This window comes from Oryx dammah, unplaced genomic scaffold (genome assembly GCF_014754425.2).
Source record: "Oryx dammah isolate SB20612 unplaced genomic scaffold, SCBI_Odam_1.1 HiC_scaffold_3, whole genome shotgun sequence".
NCBI lineage: Eukaryota > Metazoa > Chordata > Mammalia > Artiodactyla > Bovidae > Oryx > Oryx dammah.
The window spans coordinates 84,705,788-84,728,582 of record NW_024070187.1 but is presented as its reverse complement, the minus strand read 5'-3'; the positions used below and the strand labels follow the sequence as shown (position 1 = coordinate 84,728,582).

At 35.7% G+C, this 22,795-nt stretch overlaps 1 protein-coding gene across 1 annotated transcript; it reads right to left on the bottom strand.

The window, feature by feature from the left end:
* Positions 1-9,529: 9,529 nt before the first annotated feature.
* Positions 9,530-22,045, bottom strand: CSN3 (casein kappa). The gene is made up of 5 exons (XM_040237013.1): positions 21,980-22,045; positions 19,485-19,546; positions 14,193-14,225; positions 11,611-12,133; positions 9,530-9,749 (listed from the first exon to the last, which is right to left on the bottom strand). Exons 2-4 carry the CDS (start codon positions 19,539-19,541, stop codon positions 11,645-11,647), a joined length of 579 nt encoding a protein of 192 aa, XP_040092947.1. The 5' UTR covers positions 19,542-19,546; positions 21,980-22,045; the 3' UTR covers positions 9,530-9,749; positions 11,611-11,644.
* Positions 22,046-22,795: the final 750 nt, after the last annotated feature.

The following is a 22,795-nucleotide window of genomic DNA, read 5'->3' as shown; positions in this document are numbered from 1 at the left end:
CTTTAGCAACAGACCTTCCAATGAGTATTCAAGGTTGATTTCCTCTAGGTATTCACTGGATTAATCTCCTTTCTGTCCAAGGGACTCTCAAGAGTTTTCTATAGCACCATAATTTGAAAGCATCAGTTCTTTGGCACTCAGCCTTCTTTGTGGTCCAACTCTCTATTTGTGAATGACTACTGGAAAAATTTTGACTATATGGACCTTTGTCAGCAAAGTGATGTCTCTGCTTTTTAATATGCTGTCTAGGTTTGTCATAGTTTTTAAAGAAATGTATTTATTTTTTAAATGAAGGATAATTGCTCTACAATTGTGTTGTTTTCCGCCAGACATCAACATGGATCAGTCATAGGTGTACAAGGAGCAAGCGTCTTTTAATTTCATGGCTGCAGTCACCGTCTGCAGTAATTTTGGAGCTCAAGAAAATAAAATCTGTCACTGCTTCCACTTTTTCTCCATCTATTTGCCATGAAGTGATGGGCCCCAGATCCCATAATCTTAGTTTTTTGAATTTTGAGTTTTAAGCCAGTTTTTCCACTGTCCTCTTTCACCTTCTTCAAGAGTTCTTTAATTGCTCATTTTTTGCTGTTAGTGTGCATACCTGAGGTTGCTAATATTTCTCCAAGCAATCTTAATTCCAGCTTGTGAGTCTTCCAGCCCAGCATTTTTCATGATGTACTCTGCATATAGGTTAAATAAATGGGGTGATAATATACAGCCTTGACCTACTCCTTTCCCAATTTTGAACCAGTTCATTGTTTCATATCTCTTAACTGTTACTGCTAGTCCGGTGTACATGTTTCTCAGGAGTCTGGTAAGGTGGTCTGATAGTCCCATCTCTTTTAGAATTTTCCAGAGTTTGTTGTGATCCACACAGTTAAAGGCTTTAGCATACTCAGTGACTTTATTTAGCTTCTATTATACAGTGTGGCTCAGCGGTAAAGAATCTGCCTGTAATGCAGGAGCCACAGGAGCCACAGGTTCGATCTCTGGGTCAGGAAGTTCTCCTGGAGGAGGGCATGGCAACCCACTGCAGTATTCTTGCATGGAGAATCCCATGGACAGAGGAGCCTTGGGGGTTACAGTCCATAGGGTCACAAAGAGTAAGATATGACTGAAGTGACTAAGCACAGCACAGCACATACAATGAATTGGGGTTTCCCTGGTGGCTCAGATAGTATAAAATCTGCCTGCAATGCAGGAGACTTGGGTTCTATCCCTAGGTCGAGAAGATTCCCTGGAGAAGGTAACGGATACCTGCTCCAGTATTTTTGCCTGGAGAATTCCATGGACAGGAGGTCTGGTGGATTATAGTCCATGGAGTTGCAAGAGTCAGACATGACTGAGCGACTGACACTTTCACTTCAAACAGTGTATTGGGTCTTACTTTAGAGAGACAGTAGTGAGAGAACATAGTTACTGTGCTCATAGGGCTTACCTCCCAGGAGAAGAGCTGGACAGACAGGTGTAGCAGGGGAACTGGTATGGAGAAGGGGAAAGGAACTGGTATGGAAAGGGTGCTGTGGTAGCACATGTGTGAAGTGCTTGGTATTAGAAGTTGGGGAAAGTTTTTCTTAAGGATGTGATATATAAACCAAGGAGACTAATTTTGATAATGTGATATGAATTACCCAAATGGTTTCAGCAGCTTCAAGCAACTGCTGGTGTTGATGATAATGCAGCTAAAGCCATCAGGGGTTGTTTCTGAGTTATTGGACTGAATGGTATGAGGCTCTAATAGGGCTAGAGGAAGTAGTAAGGTAGTAATAGTAAGATCATGAAATTTAACTTTACCTTGTGAATGTTCTTTATGGATAAGGGATTAAAATTTATTGAATGCCCAGTTAATGGAGGATATTTTCATGAACATCTCAGACTCAAGGTTGTGTGTCCTAGTAGTCAGATAACAAAGTCTGATAGATTGAATTGCTAGAGTTCAAAATAAAACTCTACCATTTAGTGAATTTTTGTTCTTGGGAAAATTATTAGTACTTAATCTCTCTGGGCCTCAGTTTCTTCGTTTATATGTGAACATAATAATAGAGTCTCTTTAAGAGAGTTCTATTTGAAATAAAGTAAAACATGTAAAATCTTTTATAGAGAGCCTGACACATATATCAGTAAATCAAAAAATGGTACTTTCCACCTTATTTATTACCCAGAGTCACACAGTTAAGCAAGCGATTTTGAGCAAAACTTTAATTCAGTTCTGTCCAAATCTAAAGCCTATAAATTTTCACTGTACGTTTAAAGTGTGGCTCAGATGATAAAGAATCCACTTGCAGTGCAGGAGATACAGGAGACTCAGGTTCAGTCACTGGATTGATTGGATTCCCTGGAGGAGGCTATGGAAACCCACTCCAGTATTCTTGCCTGGATAATCCCATGGACAGAGGAGTTTGGAGGGCTACAGTCCATAGGGTGGCAAAGAGTCCCGACAGGACTGAGTGACTAACACTTCACTTTTCAACACTTTCATGCAAAATGAGAATTAATAAGAAGCTATTTCAAGAGGTTACCAGTGAAGATTAAGAGGTTTATATGTGTGAAAACTTTTTATACATTTAAAAAAGTGGTAAATAAATTATTATTATATAACATATAATTGTGTTTTGGAAGACCTGAGAACTTTCAAATAGGCTGTTCTGCAAGACTGAATAATAAGATGTTTTTCTATTTCTCACCAGACCATGAGGCCCTAGAGGTGGGGAGGAAATATGCTATATTCACATAGTTGGCATTTGGCAAATAATTGATAAATGAATGACTATGTGTGACCCTCCAGATCTCATTTATTTTCCATGTGAAAGACATAATTTCCCATATAAACTACCTTTGCAGAAATGGACTTTACCTCTGAAAGTAATTTACTCAAATCCAAAATAACCAACTCACCAATGTATTTTCTTAAAATGCAAATTGTAGTTGAAGGATTTACTATGTCACAGGGAAGCCCCTATTAGTGTTAATTAAAAAAAATCAGAATGTGAAAGTAGAGAGTTATTTTATTTGGTGGGAATGTTAAGGGCTCTGAGCCTGGGAATTTGCTCTCGGGAATGATTTAGACTAAAATTGGCATTACTTTTGGGCACTTAAACTTAATGCTAACTCTAGAGTTCTCATTCTCTCTCTTGGCTGCTCAAGAATCACTTCGTGGTCTTCTAGAGTTGAACACTATGACTTAGTGCTCTGAACCCAATGACTTAGCCATAAATTTAGATTTTCCCATATCATCCTGCAGAAGATAGTCTTAATGAGTGGACCAGTTTGAGAATCAGATGAAATTATGAGCTTTGCCTTCAATTAAATGTGTATTTCCAAATTCACACTAAATTTACTTTGGAATTTCAAAGCTTCAAATAACCCTGAGGTGTATTCACAGGCTCTTTCACGTCCATTTATGATAAAAACTCTCCAGAAAGCAGGAATAGAAGGAACATACCTCAACATAATAAAAGCTATATATGACAAACCCACAGTAAACATCTTCAGTGGTGAAAAATTGAAAGCATTTCCCCTAAGGTCAGGAAGAAGACAAGGGTGCCCACTTTCACCACTACTATTCAACATAGTTTTGGAAGTTTTGGTCACAGCAATCAGAGCAGAAAAAGAAATAAAAGGAATCCAAACTAGAAAAGAAGAAGTAAAACTCTCACTGTTTGCAGATGACATGATCCTCTACATAGAAAACCCTAAAGACTCCACCAGAAAATTACTAGAGCTAATCAATGAATATAGTAAAGTTGCAGGATATAAAATCAACACACAGAAATCCCTTGCATTCCTGTACACTAATAATGAGAAAATAGAAAGAGAAATTAAGGAAACAATTCCATTCACCATTGCAATGAAAAGAATAAAATACTTAGGAATATATCTACCTAAAGAAACTAAAGACCTATATATAGAAAACTATAAAACACTGGTGAAAGAAATCAAAGAGGACACTAATAGATGGAGAAATATACCATGTTCATGGATCGGAAGAATCAATATAATGAAAATGAGTATACTACCCAAAGTAATCTATAGATTCAATGCAATCCCTATCAAGCTACCAATGGTATTTTTCACAGAGCTAGAATAAATAATTTCTCAATTTGTATGGAAATACAAAAAACCTCGAATAGCCAAAGCAATCTTGAGAAAGAAGAGTGGAACTGGAGGAATCAACCTGCCTGACTTCAGGCTCTACTACAAAGCCATACTCATCAAGACAGTATGGTACTGGCACAAAGACAGAAATATAGATCAATGGAACAAAATAGAAAGCCCAGAGATAAATCCACACACCTATGGACACCTTATCTTTGACAAAGGAGGCAAGACTATACAATGGAGAAAAGACAATCTCTTTAACAAGTTGTGCTGGGAAAACTTGTCAACTACTTGTAAAAGAATAAAACTAGAACACTTTCTAACACCTACACACAAAAAACTTAAAATGGATTAAAGATCTAAATTTAAGACCAGAAACTGCCGGGGGCCAGCGTGAGGAACTCCGCCCATGGCAAAGGTCATGAGGAAGGAGGCTTGGCATACGCAAAGGCGTGATCAAGCCTCAGGAAACGCCCTGTTCCCGAGCATCTACCGCAAAACCAGAGTCTGTTTTATGCTCTCCCTCTATATCTGTAATTAAATAAGTTTTTTCCAGGACACCAATTCCGTCCCCACCTTCGAATTACCCTGGATCCACCTAGGCTGGACCCCGGCAAGTGGCGCTCAGAACAGGCTAATCGAAGGTAAGTTCTTCGGAGCAAAAGCTCTCCCCAGAGCACTCTCTGTGGCTCCCCCGGGAGTGATTCAATCACTCCCCCCCTGGAGTAATTTCGGTTACTCCCCCAGTGTTGAGTTTTTGGGATGGATAGGACCCCACTTAGGGTGCTGCGGACCCCCCTGTAGGATAGACAGTGTGAGTAGGAGTGGAAAGTGTTGAAGGGTTTAAGAGAAACCTGGTTTTGTAGAGGTTGAAAGAAACCTGCTTTCTTAGGGTTGAAAAGAAAACCCCCCTTGCAAAGGTAAAACCTTTGTTGAGGCAGACTTTTCTATGAATCTTAACTTTCTGACATGGGTAACAATGAGTTCAACTAAAGACAGCTCTTCATATGAGTCCAATATTCAGTCATTTTTTTCATTTGTACCAGACCAATGTCCTTGGTTTCCGGAAGAAGGACACTGTGAACCTAGATACTTGGGTGAAGCTAAGGAAACAGCTGAAAACTTATTATACTTTACATGGGCCTGTAAATGCTTTTGCTCTGTGGAATATGATTAGAAATGTTCTGGATCCCCATCATGAGGCTGTTAGATAGACTATGGGAGAGGCTATAGCGGGGGATGGTAGTGGGTCTCCACCTTCTACGCAGATCATATTTTCTGCCATTGGTGAACAAAAGGAGGGACACTATACCTCCCGAGGAAGGAGAGGACTTACAGGACGCTGGGGCCGGGCACCCTGGTGAGCCCCCTCCCCCTCTATGCAAACCTTTAAAAATTAATCCAACATTTTCTGATTTAAGGCCCACCTCCGCTTACGCCTCCCAGTTTAGTTCAGTTCAGTTCAGCTCAGTTCAAAAGCCTCCCAGAACATTGCCTAAGGTTGAAAAAGATAGGGACAATTTTTTTTTTTTTAAACAAAGGAGTGTTTAAAGCAGAGCCTGCTCCTTGCAGAAAACTCCCTCAGGGGGGCCTCACCCAAGCAAAAAAAAAAAAAAAAAAAGGGGGGGGGGGGAGAAAAGGGAAAAAGAAAAGTAATCATAACAAAAAGGATTCTAAAAATAAAAAGTGCTTCTCTTGTGGCCAAATGAGGCATTTTGTTGTCAGTGTCCTGCTAAACAGAGACAACAAGCCGTGCCAATCAACCCCAGGTAGCTGGGGCCTGGACCTCAGTTCCACCACCTCCAATGGGCGTGGCTGGTCCCCTGCCTGAGGACATTCTGGACTTGTGCTAGGGCTTAGCTCACTTTCTTTTCAAAGAATTTCGGTTGTGCCTGGTGTAGTAGATTCTGATTATACTGGAGAAATTATAAAATTTTGATCTCGCCGCCTACTAAAACTGTGCAAATTAATAAAGGCCAAAAAATACCACAGCTTTTGCTTTCAGATAGGAAAAACCTTGACTTCTCAAGCTAGGAGCCCCAGAGGACTTGGATCTAGTGATCTAGCTTTTTGGGTGCAAGAAATTACCGCTTCTAGGCCTTTAACAGATCTTTACTGGCCCAGCTTCTGGCCAACACATACTACTGAAAATGAGTTGGTAAGATTAAAAAAAGTGGTATGCAGGGTGGGAGTGCTACAGAGAAAAAGGTGAGGGAGAGTTTAAAACCTTGGAGAGTAGTGAGTTCCCATTGCTGGAGATATTCAATCAAAGATTAGATGGTTGCTTGTCATCTAAAAAGCTATAGACCAGGTTTAGGTTATGAAAGGATAACTGGAGAAGTTTATAAAGATATTGTGCAACACCTCTTTACTTGCTTCTCATATTTAGTTATGCCAAAAAATTTAAAAACTGATAATGCCCCTTTAAGCTGCGGAGAGGTTGTTTACTAATTTTAAATGATTTCCAGAAATTATTAGGAGATATTAATTAGATATGCCCACATTTAAAACTGACTACTGCAGATTTAAAGCCTTTCTCAGTTCTAAGAGAAAGTTGACTAGTGAGACAGATTCGGCTTTTATTAAAATGGATGAGGCTTTAAATGATCAGTTGATTAGGATTAATATTACCAAAAGATGAGATTAAATTATTCTTGCCACAAAACATACACCTACAGGATGCTTGTGACAAGAAGTCCCATTGGTTCCATCTACCAGTGACCCCAAGAAAAATAGTTTTCTCTTATGCCAGCTTAGTGGCACAATTAATTATAAAAAAAAAAAAAGGTGTGGAACTTTTTAGAAAAGATGTAACAAATATAGTAATTCCATTCAATAAGGATCAACTATAAATCTTTTACAAAATAGTGATGATTGGTAAGTTGACCTGATAGATTTCAGGAGTCAAATTTTGTTTCATTTGCCCTCAAGCCGCCTATTGCATTTTTTGAAAAAATTTTCTATTCAGCCTTTGAAAGGGGCTACGACTTGGCCTCTGGTTAAGTAAAAAGATCTCCTTACAAGAGAGTGAAAAGGGCCAGCTATACTGCTAACTTGTGGGAGAGGATGTGCTTGTATTTTTCCACAGGACGCAGATTCGCCAGCCACCAGGATCCCCCATTGCTTCGAAGGGCACTCCTCTACCCCTGCCACTGCCACCGGACGGAACAGCCGCGCACCGGGAGCCGTGGGCGGGGCCAGCCTGGCTGCCGGGGGGCCCAGTGCACTGCTGAGCCTGAAGCCGCTTCAGTGAGGGAGAGAGGGCGGCGCCCCGGTGCCCACCGGCAGGAGAGGCAAGATAAGCATTGAGATCCCTGCGGGACTGACAGCTGCTGCAGCACGAACTCTGACCAGAAAATGATTTTACTTATTCTATTTTAGCTTGCCTACCCTCTCCTTATGTTTTTCTCTTTGTTAACGATTCGGGAAAACTTAATGTTCATATGAATTACACAGGTGGACTTAATGTAGTGTCTTGTAAACAATGTATGCTCTCATCTTGTTAAGATTTAAGGTGATCAAGACGGTTTGTGGGCTTACTAATTTTAGGGAATTCAGCTTTAATAACAACAACTATTACTGTTACTGTGGCAACAATTCATTGACTCAACAAGTACAAATGCCCAATATGTTGAAAAATCATATTTTAGGTGTTTGGAATAGCTCAGATATTAGTTTAGACTTAGGGAAACTTCCTAATCAGATACAGAAACTTGGAACACTCTCATTTGGATTTTACTGCCACTGGAGTCGCTAATGACTTTTTCCACACCTTCTCTAATTTTAAACATTCTGTCTAATGTCTTCAGTTATGTTGCCGTTGGTGCTTTAATTTTGCTTCTTATAATCATTCTTCCTTCTATTGTCAGGATTCTTCGGAAGAGCATTCAGAAGCTCTCAACTGACCTGCACCTGATTAAATTAAACAAAAAAGGGGGGCTATGCCGGGAGCCAGCGTGAGGAACTCCGCCCATGGCAAAGGTCATGAGGAAGGAGGCTTGGCATACGCAAAGGCGTGATCAAGCCTCAGGAAACCCCCTGTTCCCGAGCATCTACCCCAAAACCAGAGTCTGTTTTATGCTCTCCCTCTATATCTGTAATTAAATAAGTTTTTTTCCAGGATGCCAATTCCGTCCCCACCTTTGAATTACCCTGGATCCACTGGGGCTGGACCCCGGCAAGAAACTATAAAACTCCTAAAAGAGAACATAGGCTAAACACTCTCCGACATAAATCACAGCAGGATCCTCTATGACCCACCTCCCAGAATATTGGAAATAAAGGCAAAAATAAACAAATGGGACGTAATTAAAATTAAAAGCTTCTGCACAACAAAGGAAAATATAAGCAAGGTGAAAAGACAGCCTTCAGAATGGGAGAAAACAATAGCAAATGAAGCAACTGACAAAGGACTAATCTCAAAAATATACAAGCAACTCCTACAGCTCAATTCCAGAAAAATAAATGACCCAATCAAAAAATAGGCCAAAGAACTAAACAGACATTTCTCCAAAGAAGACATACAGATGGCTAACAAACACTTGAAAAGATGCTCAACATCACTCATTATCAGAGAAATGCAAATCAAAACCACAGTGAGGTACCATTTCATGCCAGTCAGAATGGCTGTGATCCAAAAGTCTACAAGCAATAAATGCTGGGGAAGGTGTGGAGAAAAGGGAACCCTCTTACACTGTTGGTGGGAATGCAAACTAGTACAGCCACTATGGAGAACAGTGTGGAGATTCCTTAAAAAATTGCAAATAGAACTGCCTTATGACCCAGCAATCCCACTGCTGGGCATACACACCAAGGAAACCAGAAGTGAAAGAGACACATGTCTCCCAATGTTCATCACAGCACTATTTATAATAGCTAGGACATGGAAGCAACCTAGATGTCCATCAGCAGATGAATGGATAAGAAAGCTGTGGTACATATACACAATGGAGTATTACTCAGCCATTTAAAAGAATACATTTGAATCAGTTCTAATGAGGTGTATGAAACTGGAGCCTATTATACAGAGTGAAGCAAGCCAGAAAGAAAAACACCAATACAGTATGCTGCTGCTGCTGCTAAGTCACTTGTCAGTATACTAATGCATATATATGGAATTTAGAAAGATGGGAACAATAACTCTATATGCGAGATAGCAAAAGAGACACAGATGTATAGAACAGTCTTTTGGACTCTGTGGGAGAGGGAGAGGGTGGGATGATTTGGGAGAATGGCATTGAAACATGTATATCATATAAGAAATGAATCGCCAGTCCAGGTTCGATGCAGGATACAGGATGCTTGGGGCTGGTGCACTGGGATGACCCAGAGGGATGGTAAGAGGAGGGAGGGGGTTCAGGATGGGGAACACGTGTACACCCGTGGCAGAGTCATGTTGATGTATGGCAAAACCAATACAATATTGTAAAGTAATTAACCTCCAATTAAAATAAATAAATTAAAAAAAGAGAGATCCATTGCATTTGATTGGCTTTATTATGCAGGAATCAAAAAACTAAATACGGCATAAATGTAAAATGTAAGAGGAGACGAGAAAGGAGCTGGATCTGTGAAAATCACATTCTCTGTTCACTGAAGGCAGACAACTGGCCAAAGGAAAGTTTGAAGTAGTCATTTGGTTTCAGCTAGACCTATAATGACAATTTAGAGATTTAGTTCACAATGTACTAACAGTTCTCATGATATTCATTTTATTTAGCTTCCATGATTTGCTTCATGTCTGTATCCAAGGAGTTTATCTAACTAAATATATAAATTTAAATATTTAAATTCACCACATAGTGAACTGATACAATTGTCTTCATCTAATATTCACAGAAAGATGCAGTCCTATACATTCTTTTTTTATAAGTGATCTTATACTGTGTGGTTTTAACTTAGGAATCTGGGTTCTTGAGTTTTGAACAAATGTTAACTATTGAGATAATGATTATTTTACTAAAAACAACCATGTAATAATGTATTTCATATCAATAAAATAGATAGTTGCATACTCAATTACTTGTTTTCATTTTGTGTCCATTAATTTTTTTCATTTTCTTTTTGAAATTTTAATGAGTCAAAGATTTATCAGCTTATTATCTTCTCTTTCTTACCAGATGTCCTATTAAACACAATCTCAGTAATAAAATTTACACATATGCTAGTCTTGGAAAGTTAGAGTATGTTTTCTGTTTTTATTTTTATTTTTATTTTTAACAAATAGCCCATATGGAAATAGCAGACGTACTAATTAAGCCTCACTATCTGAAATCAAGCAGGTTTGATTTGGTTTCCAGTTTTGAACTTTCAGCTGTAGCAATTTGCATCCATAGCTTTCATTTGTGGATTCAAGATGGTAATATCCATTCCATATGGCTACTACAGGATTAAACTGAGATTGTTATGTAGTTTTGATAATTTAGTAAGGACTTGATATTTTAGTTGAAAGTAAATTTTAATACTAATTATGCTTCATCTTTTCTAGAGATTATATTTCACAGATTGATTGCTTTTTACATCTCATTCACAATATGCTTTCTCACTTGAATCTCAAAGCAACCAAAATTATGAGAAAATGAAAGAGTGATGACTCTTCAGAGAGTGTAATGATTTGCTTAAAGTCACACAACAGAAGCAGCCTTCTCTGATCTGCTATTACCATTATATCATGCTGTGTTCATTTTAGACCAAAAATCATGTAGACAGTGTGATGAAAGTATTTGTTGCCTAGACCCTCAAAATGTTGTCACTTTCTTCCTAAATTATTTCACTTTCACAATCTTTAGTTATTTTCTATCTTATTGATCTTTCTGTTTAACTTCTTCATATGTTTTAAATTATTTTGGACTCTGCCATTATCCATTGATCCAAGTAATAAATAGACATATTTTACATTATATTTAAAGTTCTGAAAGTTTCCTCTTAATAAGTAGGTGCTTTTCAAGTTAAAAATTAGAATTTTTCTGTGGGATTACATTACAATAGGAGAAATTTGGGTGCCTAAGCTTATACATCCTTTTGGAAGTGATGCCTGAGATAAAATGCTATGTGTGAAACATATTGTTTCCTTTCATTCTATTCTTACCGAAAGTAGAGTGCAACACTGGTATACAATTAAAATGTGTTTAAACTCATATCCTATATGATTTTTTTCTAAGAAAACATTTTTGAGATAAGAAAAATCATGAGTTTGACACTGTATTTTACTGTCTTTGTGTGTGAACAAGAGTAAAATAAAACTAATAGATTCAAGGAGTATACCAATTGTTGAAAAAGGTTTAATAATAAAATCTGCAATTTTTATTCATTTTGTAAAATAAGATATTTTAAAACTTTCTTGTTGGGAAAGAATCTAGTATATACATGCTAAAGAACCAGCAAATGTAAGTTATAATTACCCCATTTTGCCTTCTCTGTAACAGATTTAATTTATCCATCTATGCTAGTTTAGATGTTATGATTTATTAATAAGTCCATGAATCTTGGCTGTTATTCATTTTGCTTATTTACCTGCGTTGTCTTCTTTGATGTCTCCTTAGAGTTTTTAGACCTCGGTTGAAGTAACTTGGTCTGTGTTGGTCTCAGGTGCACCCGCAATAAATTCTGAGGAAGCTTCTGGATTATCTACAGTGTTCACTATTGCTTCGGTGGTAGGTGTACTGTGTACTGTAGGCTCAACACTAGCAATGGTATTGATGGTAGGGATTTCTGTTTTATCCTGATCTTTCTTTGGTGGAACGGCCATAAATGATAAATGTGGGTGTGGGTGACGTGCCATGGTAGTTGGCTGGTCTTGGCAGGACTTGGCAGGCACAGTATTTGGCAAAACTTGCCATTGAAGAGTTTGGGCAGGTGACCTAACTGCAACTGGCTTTGCATAATATGGGTATGGCAGAAATTGATTATTAATTAGTGCAACTGGTCTCTGTTGGTAGTAATTGAGTCCATAACTAGGATACCTACTCAGCACATACTGAATTGGGATATATTTGGCTATTTTGTCATTGAAGACTCTTTCATCTTTCTCAAAGCACTGCAAAAAGAATAAATTATGCAGAATGGTATTATTGTAGGCTGGAGTGAAGAGATATCTTAAATCAGAATTTTTTGAAACAAATTGTTACAGTATCTGATGTTAAGAAAGTACAACATTGGGAATAGTGAACCCAGAAACCATATTATTTTAAAAGATATGGATTTGTACATCTTTCTTCCACTTCTTGATTTTCAGAAAATATTAAAAATAACATTAGCTTCAAAAAATAGATGAGATAGCTCATAATGTAAACCACTTTGCCCAGAGCTTGGCATATATAAAAAGTGCTCAGTAAATGTTGCCTTTTATAAGTACCACAGCTAGAACAGTTTCATAGAGAGCTTTGACATACAGTACACAAGCATACTACACACAAAGAAAAAAACTGTATATCTCTTTCCATATATATAAGTGTGTGTGTGTGTATATATATGTATATATATATATATATGTTTATTCTCACCATATATTTGTAACTGTTTTTTATTTTATTTATCTAGGGATTAGGCTAAGGGTGCATTTTATCTAAACTAATTCTAGCAAAATAGTAAAAATAATGTGATGTGGATTCCTGGGTTTATATGTCGGGTTTTTTTTTCTGCTTAGTTTTATCCATTAAAGATCAGTTAGGAAATTTTCCATCTTTATTTGCCACAGTTCTATTAATTAGGTACAGTCATAAAATATATTAATTAGGTGCAGTTAACTATAAACTATATTATATACTGATATACTAATACTGTATATTATATAATCATATAATATTATAAATTATATTATACACTATATTATATATTATATATAATGATGTGATATGATGTGGATTCTTGGGTTTATATATTTTTATATAATTTATAAAATTTTATAATTTTATAATATATATAATATTATAATATTTGTATATTATATATTCAGTTCAGTTCATTTCAGTCAATCAGTCATGTCCAACTCTTTGCGACCCCATGAACTGAAGCACGCCAGGCCACTCTGTCCATCATCAACTCCCGGAGTCCACCCAAACCCATGTCCATTGAGTCCATGATGCCATCCAACCATCTCATGCTCTGTCGTCCCCTTCTCCTCCTGCCCTCAATCTTTCCCAGCATCAGGGTCTTTTCAAATGAGTCAGCTCTTCACATCAGGTGGCCAAAGTAATAGAACTAATCAATTATTAATATATAATATATATTATATATAATTATATAAAATATATATATGCCACATCACATCACATCATGTGATATATTGTGATATATATGATATATATATCACATTATATTATATATATATCACATATATCACATATTATATGATATATATAATATATATATTATGTTTTATAATGTTATATATATCACATTATATTGCATATATAAATATATATATAATATAATATATATTCCACATCACATCAACTCATGTGATATAATGTGATATATATCAGATTATGTGATATATAATATAATATTATAATTAACTAATTATAATAGATTAGTTTTAATTAATTAATTAATATTAATTAGGTACCATTATAAAATATAAAATCATTAGATCTTTCCTTATGAATAGAAACAAATTAATGAAATTAAACCTCAGAGCAAGGTTTTCTCATGAAAGGAGACATATAAGGTATTCATTCAAACAAACTGGGGGAAGTAAATACAATTGTATGAGAAGCATCCGAAGATGTTTCAGAGAGGGATCATTCCCCATTTCTTAAAAAGTAGACAGAAGAAATATTAAGCTTAGCTTTTGTTTTCATTGTTTTCCCAGTATTAAATTCTGAGAAGGTTTTCTCAGTTTGCTAAATACATGTTGCTAAATACTCATGAAAATCAGCACAACTTGGCCTGTAAAGTGATACCAAGATTTTCAGATAAACATTGATATTGATTCATATGATTGGTTGATGAAATGATTAGTTTTACAAAGATTATTAAACTATTTTACATAGTTTAAATATTTACTTAGTCTTTAGATAGAAGGCATTTTAATATCATTAAACTTTACAGAATTTCATTCTTTGGATTCATATCTCTACTGGAAACAAACTTACTATTGGTTGTTCCTGGTTTTGCTCCTGGGCACCCTGGTGAGATTCAGAGAAAGAATCAGAAACAAGAAGTTAGAAAAAAAGCATGACAGAGTCTAGTTTTTGTGATTTTAAAATATCTTTTATAAAAAGATAAAACATGTTTTTCTTGCTTTTATTTTAGTATTGAATAAAGCACTTTTCTAGATTATCTAAAGTCTGTGAAACCCTCAAGAAATGACAGATACATGCTAACTAAAATAGCACTAATGAGCCCCATGGTTAAGTTGTTCTTAAAAATCACTACTTAGGGAGAAAAATTCAAGATTGAAAAGAATATGATCATTTGATCTCTGTACCAACAACTATATATGATATTGCTTAAATGAAGAACGTGAACAACCTATATTCAATTTGTATTGAATATACATTGCTAAAAATAAGAGAAGAATTGAGCATATTTTTCTGTTTCTGATCTCCTAAGATGATTTATGAGGTTTTCTTGATTAAAAAATTGCCTCTAGCATAACACTGGTATATAAATGTTATATAAATAATAGCATTTTAAAATTATCATGTATTTGTAGTACTTTTCTTAGTTCTGGATTGTAACATGCATAGGAAATCAGGAGTGAGAAAGTAGTTTCCAGGCATATCTATATGAAGCTTTAAAACTTACAAAAGGTGAGTTCATAATGGTAAATAGTTTTAAGATGACAGTTTTAGTTTAAGACTTTTCACACATATCCCTGGGATATAAAAGATCCTATAAACCTTTAGGAAGTTGTTGGTATAGGATACCAGAGATTTAAAAAAACAATAAAATACAGGATGTGTTAAGACAAGGATTTATTTATCTCTAAATTCATTAAGTCATTAGTTTAAAATTTAAAAAGTTATATTAATATTGAAAATTTGCCTACACTAAAGCATCCTGAAAATTTAGATATAGATTTGAATATAATATCAGTCTACATGCATTATGTATTCTTGGTATTAGTATCTTGTATCTTAAATTTTTTAAAGACGTATGATCTCATATCATTTTTCCATCACCTCAATTTTCATACTTGCATATTCAAAGTTGAAAAACAATCAATGGTTATATCATGAAATGTTTGTTCTTTATTGTTAACTTTTAAAGGTTTATCAAAAAATGTTTTATTATAAATACAGACATGGATAACATCTGGATAGATATCAATGGACTTTTAAAATGACCTATGGACTGTAGCCCACCAGGCTCCCCTGTCCATGGAATTCTCCAGGTAAGATACTTGAGTGGGTAGCCATTCCCTTCTCTGGGGAAATCTTCCCAATCCAAGGATGAAACTAGGTCTTCTGCATGCAGGCAGATTCTTTACTGTCTGAGACACCAGGGAAGCCCAGATGTCAATGGCCTTTTAAATAGTTTCCAGTGATTTCTTAAAACAGTCTTTCAAAAATATGATTTTGGGGGGAAAATTCTTTGACAGAAATTATTAAACTGCTGTACAGTAAAGATACACCAATTTATAATGCCATCAATAAATTATAAGACCATGCAGTTCATCAGGTAATCACTAATAATAAATATTATCTTAGCTATTTATATTTTGGAGAGAAGGAATACATTTAGCACATAAGAGATGCTACAACATTGCTGTATTAAGTTGTATGATTTTGATTGGGTAAGTAAGATTGTATAATAAGATTGGATGGTAAAAATCAATATAAACTTTCATTCATCTTTTGAATTATTTGTTCATATCCATGGGGCTTGTAGCTTTGTGAAGACAGGAAGGAGAGTTTGGGGCTAGCGCTGGCTCAAATGGTTCAAGAAGATGTTTTTAGAGGTCAAGCAGTTGTGAATCACTTTCTGATTTAAACTTTAACCTCTATCTCTCAAGAGAAAGCCCAGGTTCTAAATATGCAGGTGGCCACAATAAAATCAAATTTCAAAGAAGAAAGGAAGAAATATGAATGTCATAGTAATACAAATTTTTAAAAAGATTCTAAGAATTTACCAAATAGAAGTATTTAAGAGATATTAACTTGAAAGCAAAAATAAATTTAATAATAAATGAATTATGAAACAAGGATTAGTGCTGTTCCAAATTTTACAGTTTAAGAGGAGGTCATCAGTTCAGTTCAGTTGCTCAGTTGTGTCTGACTCTTTGCGATCCCATGGACTGCAGCAAGCCAGGCTTCCCTGTTCATCACCAACTCCTGGAGCTTATTTAAACTCATGTCCAGAGCCGGTAATGCCATCCAACCATCTCATCCTCTGTCATCCCCTTCTCCTTCTGCCTTCAATCTTTCCTAGCATCAGGGTCTTTTCCAATGAGTCAGTTCTTCGCATCAGATGGCCAAAGTATTGGAGCTTCAGCTTCAGAATCTGTCCTTCCAATGAATATTCAGGACTGATTTCCTTTAGGACAGACTGGTTGGATCTCCTTGCCGTCCAAGGGATTCTCAAGGATCTTCTCCAACACCACAGTTCAAAAGCATCAATTCTCCAGTGCTCAGCTTTCTTTATAGTCCAACTCTCACATCCATACATGACTACTGGAAAAGCCATAGCTTTGACCAGACAGAACTTGGTTGGCAAAGTAATGTCTCTGCTTTTTAATATGCTATCTACGTTGGTCATAGCTTTTCTTCCAAGGAGCAAGTGTCTTTTAATTTCATGGCTGCAGTCACCATCTGCAGTGATTTTGGAGCCCCCCAAAATAAAGTCTGTCAGTGTTTCCATTGTTTCCCTATCTATTTGCCTTGAAGTGATGGGACAGGATGCCATGATCTTAGTTTTCTAAATGTTGAGATTTAAGCCAGCTTTTTCACTCTCTTCTTTCACTTTCATCAAGAGGCTCTTTAGTTCTTTGCTTTCTGCCATATGGGTGGTGTCATCTTCATATCTGAGGTTATTGATATTTCTCCTGGCAATCTTGATTACAACTTGTACTTCATCCAGCCCAGCATTTCTCATGATGTACTGTGTGTATAAGTTAATAAGCAGGGTGACAATATACAGCCCTAATGTACTCCTTTCCTGATTTGGAACCAGTCTGTTGTTCCATGTCCAGTTCTAACTGTTGCTTCTTGACCTGAAGACAGATTTTTCAGGAGGCAGGTCAGGTGGTCTGGTATTCTCATCTCTTTATGAATTTTCCAGTTTGTTGTAGAGTAGAAGTAGTTTGTTACAGAGTAGAAGGACTTGTGCTCATCTTCTCCTGCAAGAACTCCAAAATTTCAACTCACTACTGAACAACCATCGACAGGAGAATGTTGGATCCCACTGAGGAAAGATGCCTCATGTCCAAGGGCAAAGGAAAAGCCCCAGCAAGATGGTAGGAGGGTGAAACAGCATTTAAAATCAAACCCCATACCCGCCAGAGATGCTTGGAGGGCTCAAATAAACCTGGTATGCACCAGGATCCAGAGACCCCACAGAGACTGAGCCAGAACTTTCTTTGAATATCTCCTGCAGAGGTACAGGTCAGCAGTTGACTGCTGTAGGGCAGGAGCTCTGGGTGCAGTAGACCTGGGCATAAGCCCTCCTAGAGGAGGTCACCATTAACCCCACCATAGAGCCTCCAGAACTTACCCAGGACTGAGGAAACTGACTTGGAGGGCACAAACAAAAGCTTGTGTGCACCAGGACCCACGAGAAAGAAGCAGTGACCCCACAAGAGACTGACCCAGACTTGCCCGTGAGTGTCCAGGAGTCTCTGGCAGAGGCATTTGTCAGCGGTGGCCTGCTGCAGGCTGAGGGCAATGAGTGCAGCAGTGTGTGCATGGGACCTTTTGAAGGAGGTCGCCAGCCATTATCCACCGTAGTTTGGCCTCAGGTCAAACAACAGGAAGGGAACACAGCTCTGCCCATCAACAGAAAATTAGGTTAAAGATTTACTGAGCATGGCCCTGCCCATCAGAACAAGAGGAGGTCATAAAGCATCAGATGTTTAAAATTTTTAATTTGTTTATTTTTAGTTGGAGGATAATTGCTTTACAATATTGTGTTGGTTTCTGCCATACATTAACATGAATCGGCCATTGGTATGTTATGCCCCTCTGTCTTGCACCTTCCTTCCGCCTTCTACCCCATCCTACCCCTCTAGGTTGTCACAGAGCCCTAGGTTTGAGCCCTAAGTTTTGCATCATACAGCAAATTTCCACTGGCTATCTAATTTTACACATGGTAATGTATAATGTTTTTAACTAAAAATTCCTATCTCACACAAACTCCGGTCTGTTTAGAGACTAAATACTTAAAATATTAGGATCTTGTTTAAGCTTTTCTTTTTTCTTTTTTTTACCAATTTCAGATAACTTGATATATATGCTTAACATTCAAATATATTGTAACTTTTGTTATAATCTTCATATTCTGTCAACTCTCTCTCAGGGATTGTATCCATAAATAACTATGATTATCAGGCATTTTCTTGAATTACATGCTATAATGTAGTGTAATTACATATAACATGAAAAAGGTTTGGGAGTTTTTTCTTTTAACTTTTTTGACTAGTTTTTGGCTATTGGTTTGTTTCATTTTCATGTTCATTTGGGGATCCCAGGCACTTATTTGCCAACAGTAAGAACATTTGCTTTCAGATGTTTGCCTAAAAATCAAAGAGGTGTTTATGGATATAATCCCTGAGAGGGAGTTAACACAATGGAAATATTATAACAAAAGTTCCAATATATTTAAATATTAAAAGTACGTGTCAAGTTATTTGAAATTGGTAAAAAAGCTTAAACAGGGAGGGAGGAAGGAGGGGGGTTCAGAATGGGGAACGTGTGTACCTGTGGTGGATTCATGTTGATGTATGGCAAAACCAATACAATATTGTAAAGTAATTAACCTCCAATTAAAATAAATAAATTTATATTAAAAAAAAAGCTTAAACAAGTTCCTAATATTTTAAGGATTCAGTTCCTAAACAAACTGGAGTTTGCATGAAATAGGAATTTAACTAAAAACATTTCTGATCTTCATCTATGGTTTATATATTTACTTTTTGTGAATTATTTTAAGCACATATTATAATTTAAAAATATTTTCAGGATTTTCCCCCCAAAACGTATTTTCTCTATCATATGAGAATTTTAAAGGTTTTTCTCTAGATGACAAAGTGTGATTTCTTTATTCCTAGAAACCAGGAAAATATCCAGAAGAATATGACTTTAATAAGAAAAATAAATGTAAAAATAAATTACTTATACAGCTATTTTGTTCTATAAAATATAACTGTATTTAGAGATTTACACAATTAAAGCCTTTAAATAAATTTAAAAAATTTGATACAAACTGATTAGATGAAATTAACTCACCAAAAATGGCAGGGTTAATGCCAGGATAGTCACAACTAGGAAAAAACTCTTCATCATTGCACCTAAAATTAAATTAAAAACATTAGATTAACAAGATCTGTTGCTGATAATTTAGGAGTGACTTGGAGCAATGTTTTCTTTGGTTTAAGGGTGGGAAAAGCCAGATTTAGGGGGAGATATAGCCAATGTGAAAAATCTATTTTATCAAAAGCTTTAGAAAAACCAAACGGTAGGAAATATATGAATTTAATTTTTGGTTATGTACTGAATGTCTCATTACAAGGTTAATCCTGTATTCATTTCATATGTGCCAAGAACATCGTAGGAACAAAGCTCTGTGTGTCAGTGATGAGATTATTAAGGTGAATTGGTCAAGTAACATAAATTTTAGGAAGAGTTGCAATGTACACAAATCACTGTTAGATAAAAGAGAGTAGAAAGTGTCACAAAAGTGCTGTTCTACAGATAGAAGTGTGCAGTTAAGAAATCAATAAATTATTTCTGTAGGACATAGCATATAGGTAGGACTTGGCCATGCAGAGATTAATAGAGAGGAACTTCAAGGAAAAGAGAACTCCTTAGGTATATCTATGGGCATTTGAATGGAGAGAAGGGAAAGACAAAGTTGGAACGAAAGTTTAGGGCAGAGAAAGATGAGGTATTAAATGCCAGGCCAAAGAATTAGATAGCTTTCCTAACACTTAGTTGAGTGGCTTCAGATAAGAAACTGAGGTGACTACATTCCATTGGAGAACTGCTCTCTATCTTGGGCTCTATTCTCTACTTTGAATAGTATTTCCCTTTATCTGTCCCTAGTATTCTTCTTGCCTATAAATAAAAGTTTGAACTGAAATTTCTGAAATTCTCTGATTCTGTGATTGATCTAATAGGAATACTTAAAGAGATTGGGGGGAGTATCCTGAAACTTCATTTTTCATAATCTGCTTCTCCAGTAATCATAAGTTATATAATTAGCTTGATCAACTTAATGAAAAAAATGTAAGATATGACAATTACAGTTTTCTGGATGAAATATTTGAAGAAATAAATTAACCTTATCTTTCTAAAGACTCGAGTATAGGGTAATAATACCTATTTATTTGATTTTAAAAGCTAAATTGTCTTTTTAGAAAGATACATATAACTTTTTAGATTTTTAAAATATTAATAAATTTTGCATTTATAAATTAAATACTACATCTTGTTACAGCCATTGTTATCATCATACTTGTATAGACTTGAAACCTGCAAACAGTTTTACAGACTAGGGTCACAGAGTTAGAAGTTCAGGCTTGATAAAGAGCACACACTAGACTCAACTCACTTTTGATTTCCAGGTAAGAATGATTAGAAAGGCTGTCTACTAAACTGACTTCAGAACCTCTGATGGAATATCATTGAACGGAAAAGAACTTAATATGAGTTCAAATTTGAGCAACCTACAGCATTGATTGTTTCCTCAAATTTCATTGAATAGAATGGAGCTCCTTATGAATTCTTCACTTGCCAGCGAAATTTTTCTTAGTTGAAATAGATTTAATATATAAATAACACTGTGTTAATTTAATGTGTCTAACACATTTATTTAATGTGTTTGTGTTTTGTAATTTGATTGCAATTGTGTCGATAATTAACAACTCTGTCATGTCACATAATTATCATTTCTTTTTTGCGGTGGAATAATTAATATCTAGTCTCTTAGCAAGCTTGATGATTACAATACATTACAGTGAATATAGAAAAAATATTGTACAATAATCATTGGCTAACTTTTAAGATTGTAGTCTGAACAACATTTCTGTGGTGAATCATGGAACCTTTTATAATTCATGCAAAATGATATCACAAACACTCATAAAAAAAATCTTGTAAAACGGTAGTAAGTTATTCCCTTTTAAGCATAAACAGAAACCAGAGAAATAAGACCATTCTTTACTTATCAGTTACTTAAAACAGTAAGTACTTGAATTTGCCTTCATAACTTGGCAATCCAGAAAAATTTGTGAAACAGAACTATCCAGCTTTCATGAGGGATATATAAGTCCTGTTATTTTTTAAAGTTGTATACTATGACAAATGAAATTATAACCTTTAGACAGAAAAAAAAATTGAAATTAATTAAGGGATCAATCTGGATTATCCTGTACTTTCATCTTCCTAAAAAGTTAGCCCTCCACATTTGTCTGTAAGAATAAATTCACTGTCTTGAACATACCTTTTTTTTTTTTTTAAGAATCTACATTGTCTTCAATACTTTAGCAAGTATCAAATCTTGACTTTAACCCACAGTGAAGTTAAAAATAAATTTGATCATAACATTATACAGAATCTAATGTTTAGATTAGAAACTATCATAATGATGACAAAGGATATTCAAGCTTAACAATAAAAGCCAAAAGGAAGAAAATGTTCTTCTAAAATAACTTTGGTGGTGTAATAATCACAAACTGCTGTGAAGAAGAATTATTCTCTTTGAATGTTTTAATGTGATTTACCTTTCCTTGTGACCGTCAGCTCTTGCTTGGCAGTAGGTTCAGTTGGCCTTTCAACTGTAAGGAACACCCAAGGTAAATAACCAGGGACTAATTAAAGGGTGTTAGTGTCTTGCGTCATGAGATTTATCTTCCTTTTACATTGCACCAACAGGAAGATGACAGAAAGGAAAGATCTGACGATAGCAGGGCCATCTTTACATCAGTCTCAGTTAATGGAATGCAGAGAAGGAAATAGAGTTGTCATTCATAAGATTCAAAAACAGATTATTCACACTTTTTTAAGACTGAATTTTTAGGTTTATGAAAAGATATAGAGGATTTTTAAGAATATTTATTGCATTTTAATCAACTAATTCCACCTATTTGAATTTAAAGATATTATTGCCATAGCACTTTTACATTTCAAATGTTTCTTATTATTTCAAGAACCTGGGTATGAAGTAATTCTACACATATTATGGGCTGTGGTTGGTCGTCCTCTTTCTAGAATTACAACCATCAGTATTTAACAATTAGAAAACTGGACCATCTTTTACATGCCCAAGAATAATTTATGTTAAATCCAAATATGAAACATTAATCAATATAAAGTAGGGATCCATTTTCATTTTATTCTTCAGTAAATTCAACATATAAACACCTGTTTGTTGATTGATTAATTTCTTATGAATCAAAGTTGCACTTAGATTTTTTTTTTAAAATTTTTGAAGGAGTCTCCATAATGTTCTCCATAGTGGCTCTACCAGTTTACATTGGTACTAACAGTGTAGGAGGATTCCCCTTTCTTCACATCTTCTTTAGCATTTATTATTTGCA

Bases quoted from the DNA above. Each gene is read 5' to 3' on its own strand.
- CSN3 (XM_040237013.1), bottom strand. From the start codon at position 19,541: ATGATGAAGAGTTTTTTCCTAGTTGTGACTATCCTGGCATTAACCCTG. The intron at 14,226-19,484 runs GTGAGTTAATTT...GAATCTCACCAG, and splicing joins CATTAACCCTGCCATTTTTG to GGTGCCCAGGAGCAAAACCA. The intron at 12,134-14,192 runs GTAAGTTTGTTT...TTCTTTTTGCAG, and splicing joins AAAACCAGGAACAACCAATA to TGCTTTGAGAAAGATGAAAG.